Genomic DNA, 18,635 nt, shown 5'->3' with positions numbered 1-18,635 from the left:
AAATATTTCAAAACTTTTTGGACGATGAATCATATTTAACATAGTTTTACATGATGAAATTGTGATCTTACAAGCCATGATAAATGCAGCATTTTTACTTTTTTTTAATAAATTACTTTATCCAGCAGGGGAAGCTCAGAATCTGCAACTACAGAATCTCACAGAGCCGGAGGAGAAGAATAAACAGGTATTATAGAAAACAGGGGATTAATCAGTGGCTGGTAGAGTCTTCTACAGTGAAATTTGGTATGACCCTTCAGTTAGTATTTGGCATGGGGAATCATTATGATAGGTGTATTAGAAAACTTCAAAGAAAACTACCACCAATTGCTCCCTGTGCAAAGCAAGTCATCCCAAGTCAGTGTCAGCACTGAAATCCAAGGAATTCTTGAATGAGCTAACGTTACAAATGTGTAAGAATGTTCAGAAATGAACATAAAATGTTAATTAGTTTCTGTCTTATTTTCAAATGATTTTAGATCCTTCCTGACAATGGTTAGAATGATAAATAAAGTAACAATGTTCGGCTAAATAATCTCAGAAAATTCTTCGTTTGCCCCACATATTTAAATGGATAATTATCTCCTAGATCTGTATTTTTCCAGATTTCTTTTTCTTGTTTCCCTCTTATTTGCAAAAGTGTAGTTTGGTACTGAAAGACTTTCTAATCCTGCTTTTGGAGGTAAGAGAGATGGTTGTTATTTGTTTGATTGTTTGTTTATCCTAGTGATTACTAAGTCATAATATTTCTGGTGATATCCAAAGCCTCCCTTACCTCCAGCAAGCTATTGTTCAATGACTTGTGAGCCAATAGCTGTATCTGTCTTCAAAAAAAAGTCTGATTTAATTTTATCTAACTTCTCCAGTCTAAGAAGATTTGCTATTTTTATCAGAAACTGAAAAAGCCCAGTTTAATAAACGAAGGAAGTTATTTTCAGATACTTTGTTTTGAAGAGGATTTCTGGAATTCTCAGCATAAGCTTTCCAACACATTTCCCAGTCAGATGTTTTTTTCATTTGATACATAGCTGTGCAGTTCACTTAAAAGTATTTCTTCCTCTGTCTACTGTCTGGAAAGCTAAATTTAATTATATTCATAGAGTGAAGAATAAAAGCATGGACCATGCACAATGGTGAATTCAATTCACTTCGCAAATTGTTTTTATGGTAATGTTGGAGAAGGTAGCAGGTATTCACTTTGCAGTGGTAGGGACAGGGAGAACAGTTCTGTTTCTTGCAATGGAATATTAAACAGCAAAAACATTCAGAAAAGTAATAATGATCTTTCTACAAAGCAGCGCTAGGGTCACTTGGCTGATAGGGTCACTTGGCTGATAAGGTCCCTAGACTACACTTCTGAACTAATTCACATTTAGACCCTTTTTTTATTTAATTTATGAGAAATTTAAAAAGCTGTTGTTAAGATTGCATACAAATCCTACTTTGTGTGCCATGACAAAATAAGATGTTCAGTTCAAACTAAAATTAGAAAAATAAAAATGCTTAAAACAAAAGGCAATAGTTCAAATTTCTAAAACAAGACACAGAAAAGATTTAAAGAAAGCAGGAGGAAAGTATTATGAGAAGACATACAGATCTCATAAGCTTCTTCCACTACAAATGAAGGCAAATGAATCTTTAAAACATTACTTTCAAATCCCTCTTGTATAGCATTTTATAATTGAGGTGTCTGCTAAGGCATCAAACATTCTTCTGCCAGAAAATGAGTATGATTTTCATAAACTCTGCTTTTGAAATAATTGAAAATGTAGAGTACATTAGAATACATTAAAGCACAATATTAGTTAATGTGACTTCACGTTTTAGCAGTTGCAAGCGCAAAAGCTTCATACAACTGTAGAATTTATATCTAGCACATTAATCCTCTTGCAGTGCTTTTTAATAGTACAAAAATGCTGGCAATTTGTGTACCTGCAAAATAAATGTGTTTGTATTTCTCATACTCAGCAGCCTTAGGGTGAGGGATTACAGATTCCATTTTGTTTTTTCCAAAACCCCAAGGAAAAGAGTGATGAGCAATGTCGCCTATCCTGTGCCCTGTGTTTAGGGTCTAGAGGATATACAGGACTACTTCTACATCACTTCCATGTGCTTAACGTTTACATTCTACTCCCACTCCAAACTCACGTAGTTCAACGGCAAAACTTCTGTGTCTCAGAGAGTTTTTTCTTGGGCTCTTGCCACCACACAGAAGTACAGATATGGTGGCTCTTGCCACCATACTGAAGTAGTGCATCTATCTGGTTGTGGATCCCCTGACAGACTGCTGCACACTGGGTTCCCAGAAGATTCTGTATAACATGAAAGCTTTCAAGGTTTCCTTCTTCCTGTGCCCCACCCAGCTGTTAGCTTTAATAATATCTTATGGATAAACTTACATGGTCAAAATAAAAGATTTTGTACCTGTTGACACTAGGATTGTATACCAGGTTTGTGAACATGAGTAATCCTAGGACAGAAGGCTGTCTGCTTGCTGGAGATTTTTTTAATAGTGAGTTTATTATGTTAGTAAAGTACATAGTTAATAGAGGTAGAAGTTTCTCAATAAGTATATCTGCTAGATATTAAGTCTTCTAGAATCACCAATGAGCAAATGTAAGAGTTATGGTATTACCTTGTAAGTAATTAAGGTCACTACTCTGGACCTGAGTCTGGAACTCATATGTGCTTGAATCATTCATCCTGAAATTCAAGCATGCCTCCGAAACAAGGCTGTATCATAATGTCAGTGTAGGTGCACTTTGTCATCACTTGTGATGATACTATGGTATTAAATATATTCTTTGTAAAGAACAATAACAATAAGCTAATGCCTAGAAATGTATAGGTGGGAAACGAGTGCAGCACTGCAGCATTTTTGTATGGTTTTCATCCTGCACCATGCTGTGTCTCCTTTCCCTCCTGCCCAATCCCCTTTAAGCAATATTCAGGGTTTTTAAAAGATCAGGCAAGAAATCCAGAGCTGGGACTTGATTTCCATAGTACTCACAAATGGCAGCTGTAGGGCAAACACAAAATGTCAAGTGATCACAATCAGTGCCTTTTTTCTTACTGAAAAGGCTCTTTCCGTATTCTCATAGGTTAAACTCAAAGGAAAAGCACATAAAAATGCATTTTCTCTTCATAGTATTCCTTTGGCATGGATAAGAAGTATTTAAAGTACAGCAGATGTGCTTCTGCTGTGCAATGGAAATGAAGTCTTTTATAACATCTGTTTAATAAATATTTTTACTTCGATACATATATTGCTGTAATTGGACAGTGGCATGTTATCCTCATCGTCTTCTCTCCCAGAGGGAAAGAAGCCCTATGTTAGTTTCATATATTTAAATGTTTTACAAGATTATAATAAGATGACATAGTATTTCTTGGCTTATTGAAAGCAAAACCAAAAATGTCTTCAAAAATGGAAGTCGTACAATTTGCATATATCCTTGGCTTGTCTGCAAGCAAATATTAACTGAAGCGTTTTTGGTGGATTTGTATAATGCATTCTCAATAGAAGGATACTATAACCTCCTCTCTTCGAGAGAGGAGAAAGCCTAGAATAAATCAGTTCCTCTGCCAAAGTGAAATGAGAAGGGTTAGTAGGCGGCAGTGAATGCTTGTAGAGTGTACATCCCTCAACCCTGAAAAACCTTAGCTGAAAATCTAAAATCTTCTATGTAAGTAACCCTGAAAAGATCACCAACAGAAGTGAAACAGCACTTTGCTGTTTTAAGTTTTCCTGGGATTGTGCTGCAACAGGAAAAAAAAAAAAGTGTAGTATCTGTATCCCCATCCACACTGGTTTCACCCTAGAAACTTTATTACATCGTGTAAAAAGCACAAAGATAAAAAACTCTCCAAACCTCTTAATTGCATTGTTTAGAAACTGTGCTTTGGCAAAGGTTGGCTAACAAACTACTGATAGTTTGAGGCCCTAAATTACTAAGGAAATGCAGCTTTAGTCAACAGAAATAGAAGAAGAAAGCAAAATTTGACATGTCAGAAAATGTTAACGTGGGATTAATCCCCGCCTTTTCAGGGTTAAGTTGTGGTTATGGAAAGATAATACAGGCTGTCAGTAACTGTGCAATATTTTGTCACTTCCCTTTCACTTTTCAGCAACACTTCCAGATACTTGACAGGTGATGAGCTATTAGGTCAATGAGAAGGTGCTTAATGTCTAAGAGGTCTTTGGTCTTTGCCCCCTACTACTTCCCAAATGGTAACTTCATTTTTCTTTATCTGCATGGAATTTTGTAAATGAGATTCTTCTCTTACTGTCCTTGAAAAATTCAGATCCTGTACACACTTTTAGTCAATGAACTTCTGACCCAGCAATCTCTCTCCTTTTCAGTCTGGTATTTACTCTCACCCTCTTTTTGTGCTACCCTCTCATTTACTTTCTGTCTTAGCTTCTGTTTGTCTGCTATTCCCATCTTTCCACTATGAAAGAAGCATTATAAAAAGGGGCTCTTCAAGAGTATTTAAAAGCTGATGTCAAGCATGAACGTTACTTATTTCAGGGAACAAGGCAGAATCTGAAATGGGGATTCTTTCTCTCATCATGAAAATCAGAGAACGCTGAAGACAACAGAACATCTCTGTAAAGATTTGCTCTGTGTTGTCCACTTAAAGATTTAAGATTTGTGTAACTTTTCTCTATAACTTACATGTGAAAAAAAAACATTCTTTGGAATAGGTATTGTTGTTATGCTAGCACTGTGTAATTATCATATTTTTAATGCATCGTTTTTTTTTTTTTTTTTTTTTTTTTTTACACACAGGTAGCAGCACCTCATGATTGCTATTTGACTACAGGGCTACTACAGTTGGGATTCCTGTTACACAACTCAACAGTCTGATTTTTAACCACCAAGTGCGTCCTGTCTGTACCAGTCAGGACCCAGCCCACAGCTATGGCAGTTTCTTTTCCCACTCAGCAATTTGTTCACTTTTGTTCCTAAGCCAGAATACATTATTAGGGCTGCCTATGATGTATTCAGCTGACTCTTTGGCCATTTGGCCTGAATTATTTGCATGTATGCTTGCAAGTAGATATATAGATATAGGTGCATTTTCAAAGCTGTGAAAAGAAGAATATAAACATTATCTACATCTGAGGCATACTGTGTCATTTTTACCATGTAAATGATTGAATTTGTCTTTCTTGTTTTATTTGCTTAATTTTATTATTTGTTTTCATGTGTGCATGTTGGTGGCCCCAGCAGGCCCTCAGAAAAATCTGCAATTCTGTGAACCAAACTTTGCAGAAATGATTAACATGTTTACTGTATTGTAATGAATAGACTAGCTGCATTGAAGTGGCACACTGAAATACTATACCAATGGGTTCTGTCACATGCAAAAACCATGCTTTTTACCTATAACAGTTTATACTGCACTGTACAAGTAAGTATAAAGCACTGAATGCTTTCATATGATGCTAATCATCTCGCCACGCAGCTAAGGAAAAACATCCTTTCTTTCTGCCTGACTAAAATCTGTGATTGCTGAAATACAGTAAAACTGGCTAGGGAGGATAAAAGAATAAGGAATTACACACAGATACAATACGAACTTCACTTGTTTTTGTACCTTAGGTGAAAGAATGAGTGAATAATTACAATCCAGTGATTAATTCCATTATCCATGGTAAGTTAAGTATGTCCCAGAGAAAGTGAGACATTTGAGCTGACAATGCAGTGTGAATAAGGTACAGTGGAATTCCTAGGTGCATGCTGGTGTATTATAAATGAACGCTTGTAGAGTCACGTCTGCTTTCAGGCAGTGGAGAGTTGAAATAACATGCCTGTCAGGCCCTTGTGCACATGCAGAGAGCCAGTCTAGGACTCAGGAACCCTATGCCTATGACTGGGCATAAAGCCAGTTCCTCTTGGCCACCTCCATGATTCAGACCCATTTGATCAGTTTGATTTGGATCCCTGGAGAAGCACTGCTATGTCTGCCCTGTACTCACAGAGTTAAGGAGCATGGCAGCAGGCCATGAGCTTCTAACATGGCACTAAGTTCTACTGCCTCCTACTGAAAAGGGACGTAGCACAGTCTGAGTCCCACCCTGCCTCCTATCTTTAGCAACTGCGAAGTTTTTTCCTGGTATTTATCTTCTTAAAATTCCCTACGTTGTCCTGAGCTGTGCATACAAATTTCTGTTTAAAGCCAGTGCGTTGATGTGTCTGTAGATCTAAACACTAATAAATTAAAGGAACGTTTATGTAAAGCATTGCATCTTCAAAGCACTGGACTTCATCAGCTAATTAATCTTTACAATACTCTTGTGAGGAAGTTAGAATTTGTTTATTTATTTCAGTAGGCTTTCTTGTTCCTGTGAAATAAGATTGTGAGATTCTGCCTTGTATTCCCAGCCCAGCTCTTTAGGTCTTGCCAAAACTGGGGAAACGTATCAAACAGAGCAGACTCATTCATTCCCCTGCTCATCTAGTTTTGTAAGATGGGAAGAATTCAACAAAAATCCCATGGAGGAAAAATCCTATTCAAAATAAAGTAGCTAAACTAAAAATATGAAACCTATGCATATCCATAATGTTGTCAACATTAATAATTTGAAGCATATATCTTGCTGTGTGGTTTCTCTACTTCTTTTTGGAATTCGTCTCAGGATATGGGCTCAGATTTCAGGCATGCAAATCAAATGACCATCTGTTCAAAATGCCACTCCACAAAAAAGGCTTTGATACTGGTCATCACACAGAAAAATGTTTATAGCACCTCTGTGCAACATGCTGCTAAACTTGTAACAATACAAAAGGTGATCGCTGCACCATGTTTTGTTAATGAGAAATTGTATCACAAACTTACTGTAATTCACACTATTATTGTCCGTAGGTTCGTGCCCAGTGTGCTGCACCAGTAACAAATTTGAGAAACTTTTATTTCCAGGAGCATAAAACTAATACAATCCTCCATGTGTTGGCCCTTACTATGCTATGAATGATGCTTTCATTTTACATTAATTAGGAAGGACAATATCAAATTAGCATGGTAAAATGATGCATAATACAACACTATACACAGCAGATGAATAAGCAATCCTTTACATACCAAGTAAGGCATATATAAAATTGTACACATACTGTAACATGTAACTGTACACATACTTTTCCGGATTCAGGAATTTAGGAAACAGTTCTGGCCCTGCTACAGATGACAGCAAACTGCCCATTAGTTTTAAAGAGTCAAAAATATGAACTTCACTGTTTCACATAAACATCAACTCGGCTGTATTTTCTCCACATTGCACCTGTGCTCAATCTATGGCTTCTTTACAGGATACTGTATGCTTTCTTTCTGGTACATCTGTATTTCACTTGTATCTGTTCTGCTGCTGCCCCACTGAGACCTTTTCTTGAATATCATGATAGAGCTGTCATGAGAAGCATGGTGGAAGGGTTTCCTGAATGATGGGTGAGGGGGAGAGGCTTGTGGTGCCATGTTATTTATGAAGAAGGGAACTGGAGAGGTGTCCTCAATCAGTGAGGAAGACAGAAGAAAGAAAGAGAGAGAACAGAGAATACTATAGGAAATTAATTTGGGAAGGAAGCCCTTACCTATACTAAAGAAACTTTTGCTCTGTCATTGTATGGTAGGTTGAAGGATTGGCATTGAAGAGGAAAATCAGTATGTTTCTTGTTGACTTTGCAGGACAGTCCTATAAATATGTCTGTTCTGGTTTTATACAGCACATCCTCTGCAGCCCTCACAGCATACAAATACCCGAAGAACTCACATTCACAGTTCTCTCTCTTTATGCTGATTACTCCTTTGAAGTCAGTATGCATTCCATATGTACAGCTGATAACACATTTTGGTTCTTACAACTCTAACCATGCTGAATGTGGCACTGCTGGATTCTAAATCTGCATCATGGTTCTGTCAGTCGCATTCTTAATTTTATATCCAGGACCCCTGAGTGATACATTAGCTTTGAGGTAGAATCTATGTGCCCATTCTGGGATTATACTAATTAACTTGGCTTCCATATAGCAACACAAAACAGGCTTAAAATTAACTTAAGTAACTAACTTGAGATTCCTCCAGAGAAAGCAAATCTTGAATATTTTAAAGCTGCTGGAGTCATTATCTTACCCTGTTTCCCAGTTGTATTTTAAGAACAAAGGATTGTAGCCAACGCCTTGTGCTACCAATTAGATTCAGTACAGTCAGTCTGAATTAGAAGAGTCCTGAGGCTGAGCAACTTCAACAGGCATTGGAATCAGGGGAGTACCTTGGTGGCTGGAAGCCAGCTGTTTCCCCTAGGTACTCTCTTGAACACAGATGGCCAGAACTGAGGATTGAGTTTTGGGGGTTTTGTGTGTTTCCTCTGAAGTGAAGTTGCTCTAGTTTGCTAGCCACTGTGATGCTGATGGACAGCCTATAGATTCTGTGTCCACTAATTCCTCACTATATCATAACAGTAATTTCATTTCATTCAAAACTGCTATGGAAAATATGTCAAATCTTACTGTTCTTAGTTTTAAGTTATTGTAGTTGCTTGAAACTTCTTAAAGTTTGTGATATAATTAGTAGTGTATAAAGCTCGATCCTCAGTTCTGGCCTTCTTTTGTCCTGTTACTGTGTAATGCACATCTTAATCAATATACTTACTCATTTTTTTTCAAGCTCTAACAACCGTCACTTACTATTTCAGATTAAGTTTTTCATAGTAGGTTCCTGTCTGAGAGGGACTTTTTTCTCTAAGATTTTAGCAAGAGCTCTTCTTTGGCCATATTTGAGTAAAAAATTAAAGGAATGAGTATTTGTATTGGCAAGCAAAAGCAAATAAATAGTCAAGGTATGAACTGCCTTATGTGTCATAATGCAAATAAAAGTTTGAACCCCACATCTTCTGACTCTCGGTATTAAAGGCACAGGAAAACTTGAAGGGTGGCTGATTTCTGGTTTTCTCTGGCTTAAGGGTTTCTGCACAGTCTTGTCATTCTCTTATATACTGGATAGTTAAAAGACCAGCTGATCTTTCAGATACCCCAGCTGGTAAATTTCCATTTCCCAGCAGCAATCTGCTTCAAAAGCAGCTGCCATCCCAAATTTTTGTCTGCATAATCAAGCCTCAAAAGTCAGATTTTATGAAGTTCCATAGGGAGAAATTAAATCTGAAATATTATTGTGGAGTTCCACAAATGCTGAAAAAGAAGGGTCTGCTTCTGAGAAATGTATTTTTGTACCACCAGTCATTTTAATGATGCATAATCCTTCATGTTTTCTCAGGTGAAACTTTGCATGAGGTATAGTAGAAGGCATGTGGAGATACAGGTGAGACTGAGCATGAATGCATTGCTGGCCACTAACAATATTGGGTCCCAAATATTTTTTGGGGTCATCTCTTTTTTCATATGAATGTGTAGCTTAGAAAAGTCATGAAGAATGGGCACTAAGGCACCCAGAGGAGTTATGGGCTTTAAGCTAATAAAGTGCTCTTCAGCATTTTGCTTCTAGCATATGCTCTTACTTACAGGTGAATGGGCACTCGACCCTATTAACATCAGGCCAGTACTCTCAGATGGTATGTTTCCTAGGCTTGTTACGGTCTGAGTTCCTGAGAGTCACAGGATATTCTCCATTCTGTTTGACTTGTCATGTGAAATGCATACTGCTTATTTGGTACCTTTTACCTCAGGAGAACATGCACTGAGCTGGTGTCCAGTTTCGGTAGTCAGAAGGTCTTAACATATCTGCGCAGTTTGGGGACCCTTCAATCAGCACAGGGTAATACCTGAAACAATCAAATATTTATTTCCTGCTTCGTAAGTTTTTCTCATGACTTAATCAGAAAGCTACATGATTATTCATAATCCAAGTGCCAGAGTATATTTTGGCTGTCCTGCTCTAATTGCTGACTCTGTGCCTGTCTAGCTTGCACAGTGCACAAAACATTAAAGTCTTCTAGAATGGTTATTCCACAAAAGGGTAGCTATCTGAGCAGTGTCTGCCCACTGCCAGGCACTTGAGCAATATTCCTTTCATGCCTCCTGGCACTGCATTCCTTGGAATCAAAAGCATTGGCAACTGCAGCAGGCTGTCCCAGAGCTGATAGGTTAGGGGTAGGTTCATGAGCACCAGCACAGGTTTTACAGGTTGCCTCCCAGGAGAATATTCCAAAGATCATTTCTTTTCAAGTTCAGATTATTTTCTCCCAGTCATCTGCTTACTTAGGAAATATCCCTGCTTGCTACTTTTTATGGAGGCCTAGCCTGTCCTCTAGTGGTTGGGTCATTAGACATTATGCAGATGTGAAAGGACTTGACAGAGGTGGCTTGAGGGAACACTAAACAGCCACAGCATCCGTGGACTTGCTGACTGAGCTAAGCTGTTGCTATGCACACAACTGCTGGTACTGGTATGTGTAATGCTGTTTGTGTCAGTGAAACAGCCCATGTGAAAAGATAAAAGGCCTTTAGCTAGGAGTGATTTCTGGGCTCCTTCACAGGCCTGATGCCAGTTAAGAGAAACGAGCATCTACCGCAGCTTAAGCTGGGTTGAGGGGAAAAAGGGCAGTAAGGGCTGCCTTGTGTGATTGCTTTGGAAAGAAAACTGTAATTATGTGGAATAATATAATGAATTTTTTATAACAGAAGTACAAACCTAGTGAGCTTTATTGATTAGCCTGTAATGTACACACTATGTTATAAATCATTAATTTGAGAATTTAGAGTTTTTAACATTTGAAGCTCTTGTTCTGGTGGTTCCCAAGGATTCACATATTGAAGAACGAAAGTATCAATTTTCCTCATGTAGATTGATTGCTCAGATGCAAGAATTTATCATTTTTTCCCCTAGGACTATAGCAAAGGAAGAGTTGCAGCTTTGATCTCAGTGACTGGCAGCCTCCTCTATTCCTCCGGCATGTACTTTAATTTTTTTAAGGCAAAATGAAAGAATTGGCTTTTGTGCCATTCTATCTGCTCTGCCAATTTCTTAGCCATGTCCTTTAAGCACAAGGGAGTTTAGATATGTTTCCATAGATGTTTCATTATATTGTTCAGTACGCTGATGTTAACAGTTATTCCTGTTAAAATGCTGAAGGAGCTGTGGCAGAAATGAGGCCATTAAAGGTAGATGTGAAATGTAAAGTAGCGCATGTATGTAAGAAAATGACACTTGGTACGGCAGAACAGTTCAGAACAGAAGGCAGAGAATATAGCCTATGGAGAACTGTGGAAAGCACTGGCATATTATCAGCATCTGTGTCCACACTGTGAAGCAGAGAGGAGTTACATGCCTGAAGGAAGGCACAGTTTGAATTTTACTTTGCTATCATCTGCATGTAACCCCAAATATCCTGCTGAGACTTGTGTAGCTTCCTTCCCTTCTTCAGCGCTACTCAAGACAGGTTGTGTTGACTGTCAGCTGAAGCTTATGGTTATACACAAATTACTTGGGAAGATACAATCTAAATCCTGAAATACTCTGTAGAAAATATTTCACATAGAGCTTTGCAAAACCTGGCAGCCAGGGAGACCTGCTGCTCTGCATTCCTTTCTCTGCTCATCACTTTTTAGATCACATATGCATTACCATCCTTAAAATACCTGCTTCCAGGGGCCGCAGTGACACAACAGAAGGGTGCTGTGCTCGCTGCATGTCACTCACCTTTCTCCTGCTGTGTGCTGGGATCCTCAGTTGTTAAATCTCATTCACAGACTGTACTGCCCGGGCTCATTTTCCACCTACGATAAACCAGAGCCTTTAGGACCTACTTTCATGGGAAATGACAGGATGTGGACTGCAGGCTGGAGGAAGGCTTCAGAAAAAAAAAAGTGGACTGTACCTTTCTTCCAGCTAGTGTGGGCTTATGCTGGGGGAAGGACGGAAACAGCAAAGTGTGCAGAGCAGGTGAAATAACCCTGAGCTGCTTGTTTTCAACAACCGGCTTGTATTCCCCCTCCCAGTCCCGTCAAGGACACCTCTGGTGAGGCAAGGACAGGGACCGGCAAGCCGGGCTCTGACGAGGGGGCGAGGGCACAGCGGCCGCCCCCGCGCCGGAGGGCGCAGCTCCCCCGGCCTGCCCTGAGGCGGCGGCGGGGCCCTGGGCGAGCCCATCGCGGCGGAGGGAGGGAAGGAAGGAGGGAAGGGAGGGAGGAAAGGGAGGGAGGACGGACCGAGCGACCGCCGGGCGGGCGGGGGAAGCCGCCGCCGCTGCCAGCCGGGTGCGCGGCGACCCGCTCCCTGTCCAACATGGTGGCCGCGCACACCTCCCATTCCGCGTCCTCCGGCGAGTGGATCGCTTGCCTGGATAAAAGGTATCGGCGCGGTCACAGGCTGCGGAGGGATGCTGCGGGCGGGTGGGCTGCCCCCTGCGTGCACGGGTGTGTGTGTGTGTGTGTGTGTGTGTGTGTGTGTATGTGTGTGTGCGCGCTGGTCCCCCCCGGCTCCCCCATCGGGTGCCGCCTTACATAAGGAGCGTGCAGGTGGGGAGCGCAGCGCCCGCGGGAAGCCGGGCCGGGGTAGGGGGAGGCAGGATAGGGGGCTGGGGACGCCCCCTGGGGCAGCTGCTCCGCGCCGCTGCCTGGAAAACGCCGCACGTGGAGGAGGAGCGGAGCGGAGACCGGGAGCCGCGGGCCCGGGGATACCGGGCGGGGACCCGCCGTGCCCGCCATGGCGGACCGGCTGCCCGCCGCAGGGTCCCCCCCGCCCCGCGCCTCCCCTTGCTGCCCCTCACCTCAGAGTCCTTCGTCTCCTCAGAGCCCTTCGCCGCCTCAGTGCCTCGCCCGGCAGCCCCCCGCCTCGCAGCCCTCGCCTCAGCTCAGCGCGCAGCCCCCCTACCTCCCACAATCGCCTCAGGACCGGGCGGGCAGGGCCGGCCCCAGAGCGGCCCGCGTCGCGGGCAGGTGCGGGACCGTTGGCCGAGGGGGACAGAAAATGTCCGCCCCAAGGAGGCGGTCGAGGGCTCCCTCAGGGGTGGCCGCTCCGCGGGGCAGGTCCGGGCGGGTGGCCGCGCTGCGAGGGCGGGAGCGTGTGCCCAGAGGAGGTGTGTGCGCTTTAAAAATACTGGCGATGTATTCGTTTATTTATTTTAAATAAATCCTTCGGAGTCCTTCCAGTAGGTGTAGGGGAATAAAGTGAGGCTCGCAGCGTCTAGGTACATGGTGGGTGGTTTGCCATGGTACTACCATTAACGTGTACTGGATGAGTTCAGAAGTGAAGCTGTGTGATTTCTGAACACTCAGTGTCTACTAGTGCCTAGGAAAATGTTTAACAAAAATTTAGACCATAGCCACTACACAGTTTGAACAAAGCCCTTGGAGAGAAGTGACTTACACAAAGGTACAGTGGTGTGCTGAGCATCGTCAGCTGGCCTCTGTCACCTGGTGCCCAGTTACCAACAACCCACTGTATGCACAGAACGAAACTTCCCCCTCTCATCAGTTCTGCCATTTCCACATAACGTCCTGGTGTTCTCAGGACTGCACCTCCAAGTATGTTTTCTTTCATAGTCCAAGCTGCAATCTGTAAGGAGCTAATAAAACTTTTGGTCTAGACACCTACCACAAACGCTGCCAGTCATCCTCCCCGATCCCCTTCTGTAACACTTAACATTAAACGACTGACCTCTTAGAGCTGAAGTAACGTGTATAAATGTTGAAAGTACTGTAAATAGGAATACAAACAGAACTAGCCATAAAATAAATAAATAAATAAAAGAAGAAGCAGAGGGCCTTGTTCTCCATTCTGCAAACTGACATTGGGCAAGTGTGAAGAAGCAGAGTATGATCCTCAGTACTTTTAAATAGGTGGTCCCACCATTTCTCAGATTGCTTTGATGCAATACATTGAGACATCCAAACTGTAAAATAAAATTCAGGGACACATGCTTAATGTGATGCATAGCCTTGCTTTGTGAATGATATTATTTGTAAACACAAATGAGGCATTTCGTTTAGGAATCTGTCTGCCATTTGATGATAGTGAAGGTCTTTTCCAACCTAAATGATTATATATGCACACAGTTAATATACTGGCCATTGTAGGAATGGGAATTTCATTTGAGCTGTTAAGATGAAACTTTTTTGTCACTTTCCATTAGTTGGTATATGCTAGTAGCACCTGCTTGTTGAGTGGAAAGAATCAGTTACGGTTGCCCTGAAGGATTATTTATTGTTATCCTTCTTTTCCAGAAGGCAATCTGGATGTGGGAGAAACGTAGGACAGGAGAGATTGCAGGATATTTCCTACTCTCTGCTGTGCTTTGTTTTGTAATTATAAGAAATACACTTGGACATTTTGTTCTGTTTTTCCATTTAAAAAATACTGTTAAAACTATGTTGGAAAAGTACTATAGGTCTCCAAGCACTGATAGATAAAGCATTTTAAATTAATTTACATGTTTTCACTTCCAGGGCATATTTCTTTTCTATAGATGGTCTGTCAACTTACTCATTTGAGTTACGTGATTTCTATGTGTTTAAAGCCTTTTAAAAAATCTTACAATATGTCTAAACTAGGTGTGGATTCTGTAAATACAGGATCATTCAGTGAGTCAAATCTCTGTAACAAACCTGTGTTTTTATTGAATAGTTACGGTAGTTTCAATATATTTTAGTTAATGAATTTATGGGAAGGCAGTTCTAAAACTGGTATGCTTTACAATTTTAGGAGTATTTAATTGTATTGTATATACAACATATATACAGTTATAAAGTATTATATATATAATATACATTATATGTATATTTTAGGAGTATTTCAGTATGTATTTCAGTATTTCGTAAACAATGTATTTCATGTACAGTAATGATGTATTTTGTATATGTTCTTCGTGTTTCTCCTGAAGTCACTTATTAAACTCGGACTGTTGTCATCTAAACTGAGAGCGTGTATACAACAAATCAAGAACCACCAAAACATTTTAGGAGAAATGTTATTACTGTGTAGGGTACTGTTGGCTAAGTATACTAGTGCTTCAACCATGCAACTTCCATATGTGGTTATTAACCACAAACACCAAACATCAGCACTTAAAAATAAAATACAGAGGAAAGTGTAAAGTCACAAGTGCAAAGGTATGTAAATGCAAGAACAGAAAAGGTCAGAAAATTGTGTTCTGTCAATAATGCTTTATTTTTGCAGGGGAGAGAGATGGTCCAATCTGTGCACAATTAAAAGAAGGTTGCTGATTTTTGCAAATGCGTATATTTAGCTTAGGAACAATGTCTAACCTACTCTAATGGTTTCTTTGACACAGAAGACTTTCTAACCAGGAAATTTCAATGTTGCCATATAATTACTGCATGGTGGATAAAGTATTTTTTACATAGCTATTATTTCTCTAAGTCTGATCACAGTTTTGAATTCAACTAAGTATTTTAACTGGATTCGAATACAAACTTCTAAATGATGAACAGTATTCACAACAGAGATCCCAGGATTTCACAGCTGCCTGTGGCATCCTGTGTTTTCCTCTGTAGTAGACATAACCTTCAGTGCCTTAGCAGACTGGAGGAGCAGATCACAGAGCAAAGCATGTAACCTGGCTAGCCTGTTGTGCTGTGAATGTTATGATCCTTGCTCAGCTATTTATAAATTATTTAAATATGAATGGGTGTTTCAAGGCCATATTGTACATACTGAGCTTTTATATCCTTGTCATCCTGGTAGACCTTAGACTTGCATTATTTACCTCTAACAAAACCAAAGTAACATACAGGGTAATATCTTGGATCTGTACCTTAAACCAAGCTTCCGTAGATTTGAGTATAAGTTCAGACTGAAGCTAAGTCACAGCAACAGATTTGAATCAGGGTTTGTCTCGTAGTTCATCATAACATATCTTTGAGATTAAGTTATTCTTATATGCTTAGCAGTCAATAGGTTTCTTGTAAGTGTACAGATAGGCGAGAAAAAAGAGCTGATATTCTGAAAGTATTGTAAAAGAAATAAGGAAAATTATTTTTCTCAGGTTGTTATTCTGTACAACTTGTAATTGTCTCAAAGCGATATAGACTTATAATAAGACAATACCGTGAATATTTTAGAATTTCTTTACAGCACTTTTATTTACTTCTAAAATATATTTTTATAAGATCAATAAAAATACACAAATTTAAATTTTTACCCTTGCTTTTTATTTATAACAAATCCATAGTAATAATGCAATCATTATTTACTTAGTTTGGATCTGAACAAAATCATGGACGTACACTGCAGCTCCTGTTGGCCTGTGTACTTGGCATTTCCTTTCTGTATGTATTCTGTATTCTGTGTGTAGTATGCAAGCATGCCGCTGCATGCTTAGATCAAGCCTGTGTGGGGATGTTTCAGCAGCAAGTACCGGGATGTAGAAACTCAGAGACAGAGCACTACAGGCATAGCCTAAATGCTTTCTAACGCTCATGCAAAGGTGCAATCTTCTGAGTGCGATGAATAATAACAAATTTATCTTTCCACATCATGCAACTCATTTTCTAGTCCAGTGCAAAGGTGCAGCCTTTGATGAATAATAAAAAAGCCCTTTTTTCCTTCCACTTCTCCTCAGAGAGACCAGAATGATTGTTAATACACTCTGGCATAAGCTTGTCGCTCTCTGCATTTTATTGAATATATGAATTCAGAATAACTCACAGTGAGAGCAGGAATTTTATTTTGAGCAAATTCAGACTGTTTTATTCTCTGCCATCAGAGGCTTAAGCATCTCTAGTATCAGCTTGTATTTGTTATGTTTGGTTACAGTAAGATATGCACTTGTTCTATGGACGTGTTAAGAGAAAGAAAAAGTGATTGCCCTAACATTAACACGTATAAACATAGTCATGGCTTATCACTCGTATGTGAGTATGCCATTTGGAACGTGATGTATTCAAGTTTAGTTGGTATCCTTGTAAAGTGGCTACATGATTGTTGTGGCACTCTTTGCAACTATGGGTTTTGCCTATTACTAGACCAAAGCTAGAAAACTATCTAGACTGTCATTGCCTGAATTATTTTTGGCACATTGTTAAGATTTTATCTCTAAAATCCTGTGTTCTGAGCAAAACATTGTGCAACATTATTTAAGTTGCATGTTATTTAGCATTGCTTTCGTTTTTTTGTTCTTTGAGTTGAAGGCCCAATTCTTGTCTACAACCACTAGGATTTTTTATGTAGTCCTGTCTATCATATTTGCATTGCCAGGGCTATGTGAAGGCTGGATGTGACCTAAATGGAAAAATCTTGTAGTTTCATGAAGATTCCGGTACTCATGGAGGAGAAAAAGATTAATGACTTCTAAACTTCTAACGCAGAGCCTGGAAATGTAGATTTCAGTGAAAATAGTCAGTTTTCATGGAAAATGTCTTTTTTTTTGTATTGGTAGAAGCGGGAGGGTTGATAAAAATGTCCACAAATGGGCTGGTTTTGATATTTTTACTAGTTTCATAAATAATTATTTTGCAGGTTAAATTTCTTCTCTAACAAAAGCTCATATTCCAGCAGCAGAATAAAAACCCAACAAACCAGCAAATTGAATTTGTGTCTTCAAAGTCAGGTGACCACCAGATATTTATCAAATACAAGTATTTTTCTTATCCAGTGCGAAATCTGTTTTTGTCTGCATTGTCATTCCTATGGCACTTCTTTCTTCTGTTAGTATTTTCTGCACTATATTTGGCATGATCACAACTCTTACTGTTCCTGCTGCTTTGTAAGTATCTTCAATTAATGTCTCCTGAAATGGCAATCTACTTGATCTTTGAATTCAGCGGCTGTCAAAATGTATGCATTTCAATGTAGATCTATAAAAGCTATTTCATAGTTGTTCTAAGTTTTGAATTTTCATTAGCTGCAACAATACAGACCTTAAATGAGTAAAGATGCCTTTAGCATAGTGTATTTGTGGATGGCAGTAACCACAGTGTGAATCAAAGTATATCCTCACTTGTGCATATTGTTCAATTATAAATTTCATTTGCAACATATTCCAGAGTCTGTCTTCATACTAAAGTGCTATTACTGTCTATTATGAAGCTGCAGTGCTGGTTAATGTAATTTAATCCATCTCTACTTGTATCAAATGGAATGTCGTTAACTGTCCTGAGCTATGAAAGTTGGAGGATTTATTTGATAAAGTTTAGTCACACCTTGGTTGCAAAGCTTGCACATATGTAAAAATTTGTAGAAATAAAAGGTGAAAATTTCTTTGCATTTTTTTTTTCACTTGAAGGATTTTGTCTTTTTAAGAAGCATACGAAGGTTAATTTTTTTCTTTCCTATTACAGTTGTATTGTTCAAATAATGTATTTTTAACTTGAAGTAAATCTTTCTGAATATCAGTGCTTAATAAATACATTGTTTGCCATTCCACTGTTTATACAGATCTAAAATTGACCTGTTGGAAGGATGCATAATTTGTAGAGATGGGTGTGTAAAGAAATGAAGCATGCTTGATTGCTGTTTGTCTAACCCTCCGATACTTTATATATGTAGTTTAAAGTACTTGTAAAATTCACCAAGTGATCCGCAGTAGTGATTACTGGTACCTTCCAGCTCACAGTTTGCCTTTGCATCATTGAATAGGTGCTTTGGTTTTAACCCAGAGGTGAACCAGTTTTATTTGTCTATTGTGTTCTGTGCTACAAACAGCCTTGCCAGTGGAAGAA

At 39.6% G+C, this 18,635-nt stretch overlaps 2 protein-coding genes and 1 long non-coding RNA gene across 9 annotated transcripts in view; 2 read left to right on the top strand and 1 right to left on the bottom strand.

The window, feature by feature from the left end:
- LOC118258926 (uncharacterized) overlaps nucleotides 1-5,445 on the top strand; it is a 41,489-nt gene extending 36,044 nt beyond the window's left edge. The window contains exons 3-4 of the long non-coding RNA XR_004781915.2: nucleotides 126-187; nucleotides 4,794-5,445. This is a non-coding gene — a long non-coding RNA (uncharacterized LOC118258926). The remainder of the gene's footprint in view (nucleotides 1-125; nucleotides 188-4,793) is intronic.
- LOC118258840 (neurabin-1-like) overlaps nucleotides 1-12,871 on the bottom strand; it is a 122,727-nt gene extending 109,856 nt beyond the window's left edge. For 2 of the 5 annotated variants that reach the window (XM_035567935.2, XM_035567965.2), the window contains exons 1-3: nucleotides 12,725-12,871; nucleotides 11,656-11,732; nucleotides 9,671-9,778 (exon numbers count right to left, since the gene is read on the bottom strand). The gene's annotated coding sequence lies outside the window, so the exon portion shown is untranslated. Of the gene's footprint in view, nucleotides 1-9,670; nucleotides 9,779-11,655; nucleotides 11,733-11,833; nucleotides 12,088-12,724 lie in introns of those variants that run through there. The other 3 variants (XM_035567944.2, XM_050711385.1, XM_035567982.2) reach the window with 3 other exon arrangements.
- The window catches only part of RAPGEF4 (Rap guanine nucleotide exchange factor 4), a 152,801-nt gene continuing 146,299 nt past the window's right edge, over nucleotides 12,134-18,635 (top strand). For all 3 annotated transcript variants that reach the window (XM_035568018.2, XM_035568010.2, XM_035567993.2), the window contains exon 1: nucleotides 12,134-12,305. In XM_035568018.2, the coding sequence (XP_035423911.1) occupies nucleotides 12,241-12,305 (65 nt within the window). In that variant the 5' untranslated portion in view covers nucleotides 12,134-12,240. The remainder of the gene's footprint in view (nucleotides 12,306-18,635) is intronic.

Source organism: Cygnus atratus, chromosome 6 (genome assembly GCF_013377495.2).
Source record: "Cygnus atratus isolate AKBS03 ecotype Queensland, Australia chromosome 6, CAtr_DNAZoo_HiC_assembly, whole genome shotgun sequence".
NCBI classification, from domain to species: domain Eukaryota; kingdom Metazoa; phylum Chordata; class Aves; order Anseriformes; family Anatidae; genus Cygnus; species Cygnus atratus.
Note: the sequence above shows the minus strand (reverse complement) of the source record. Positions and strands in the feature narration are given on the sequence as shown.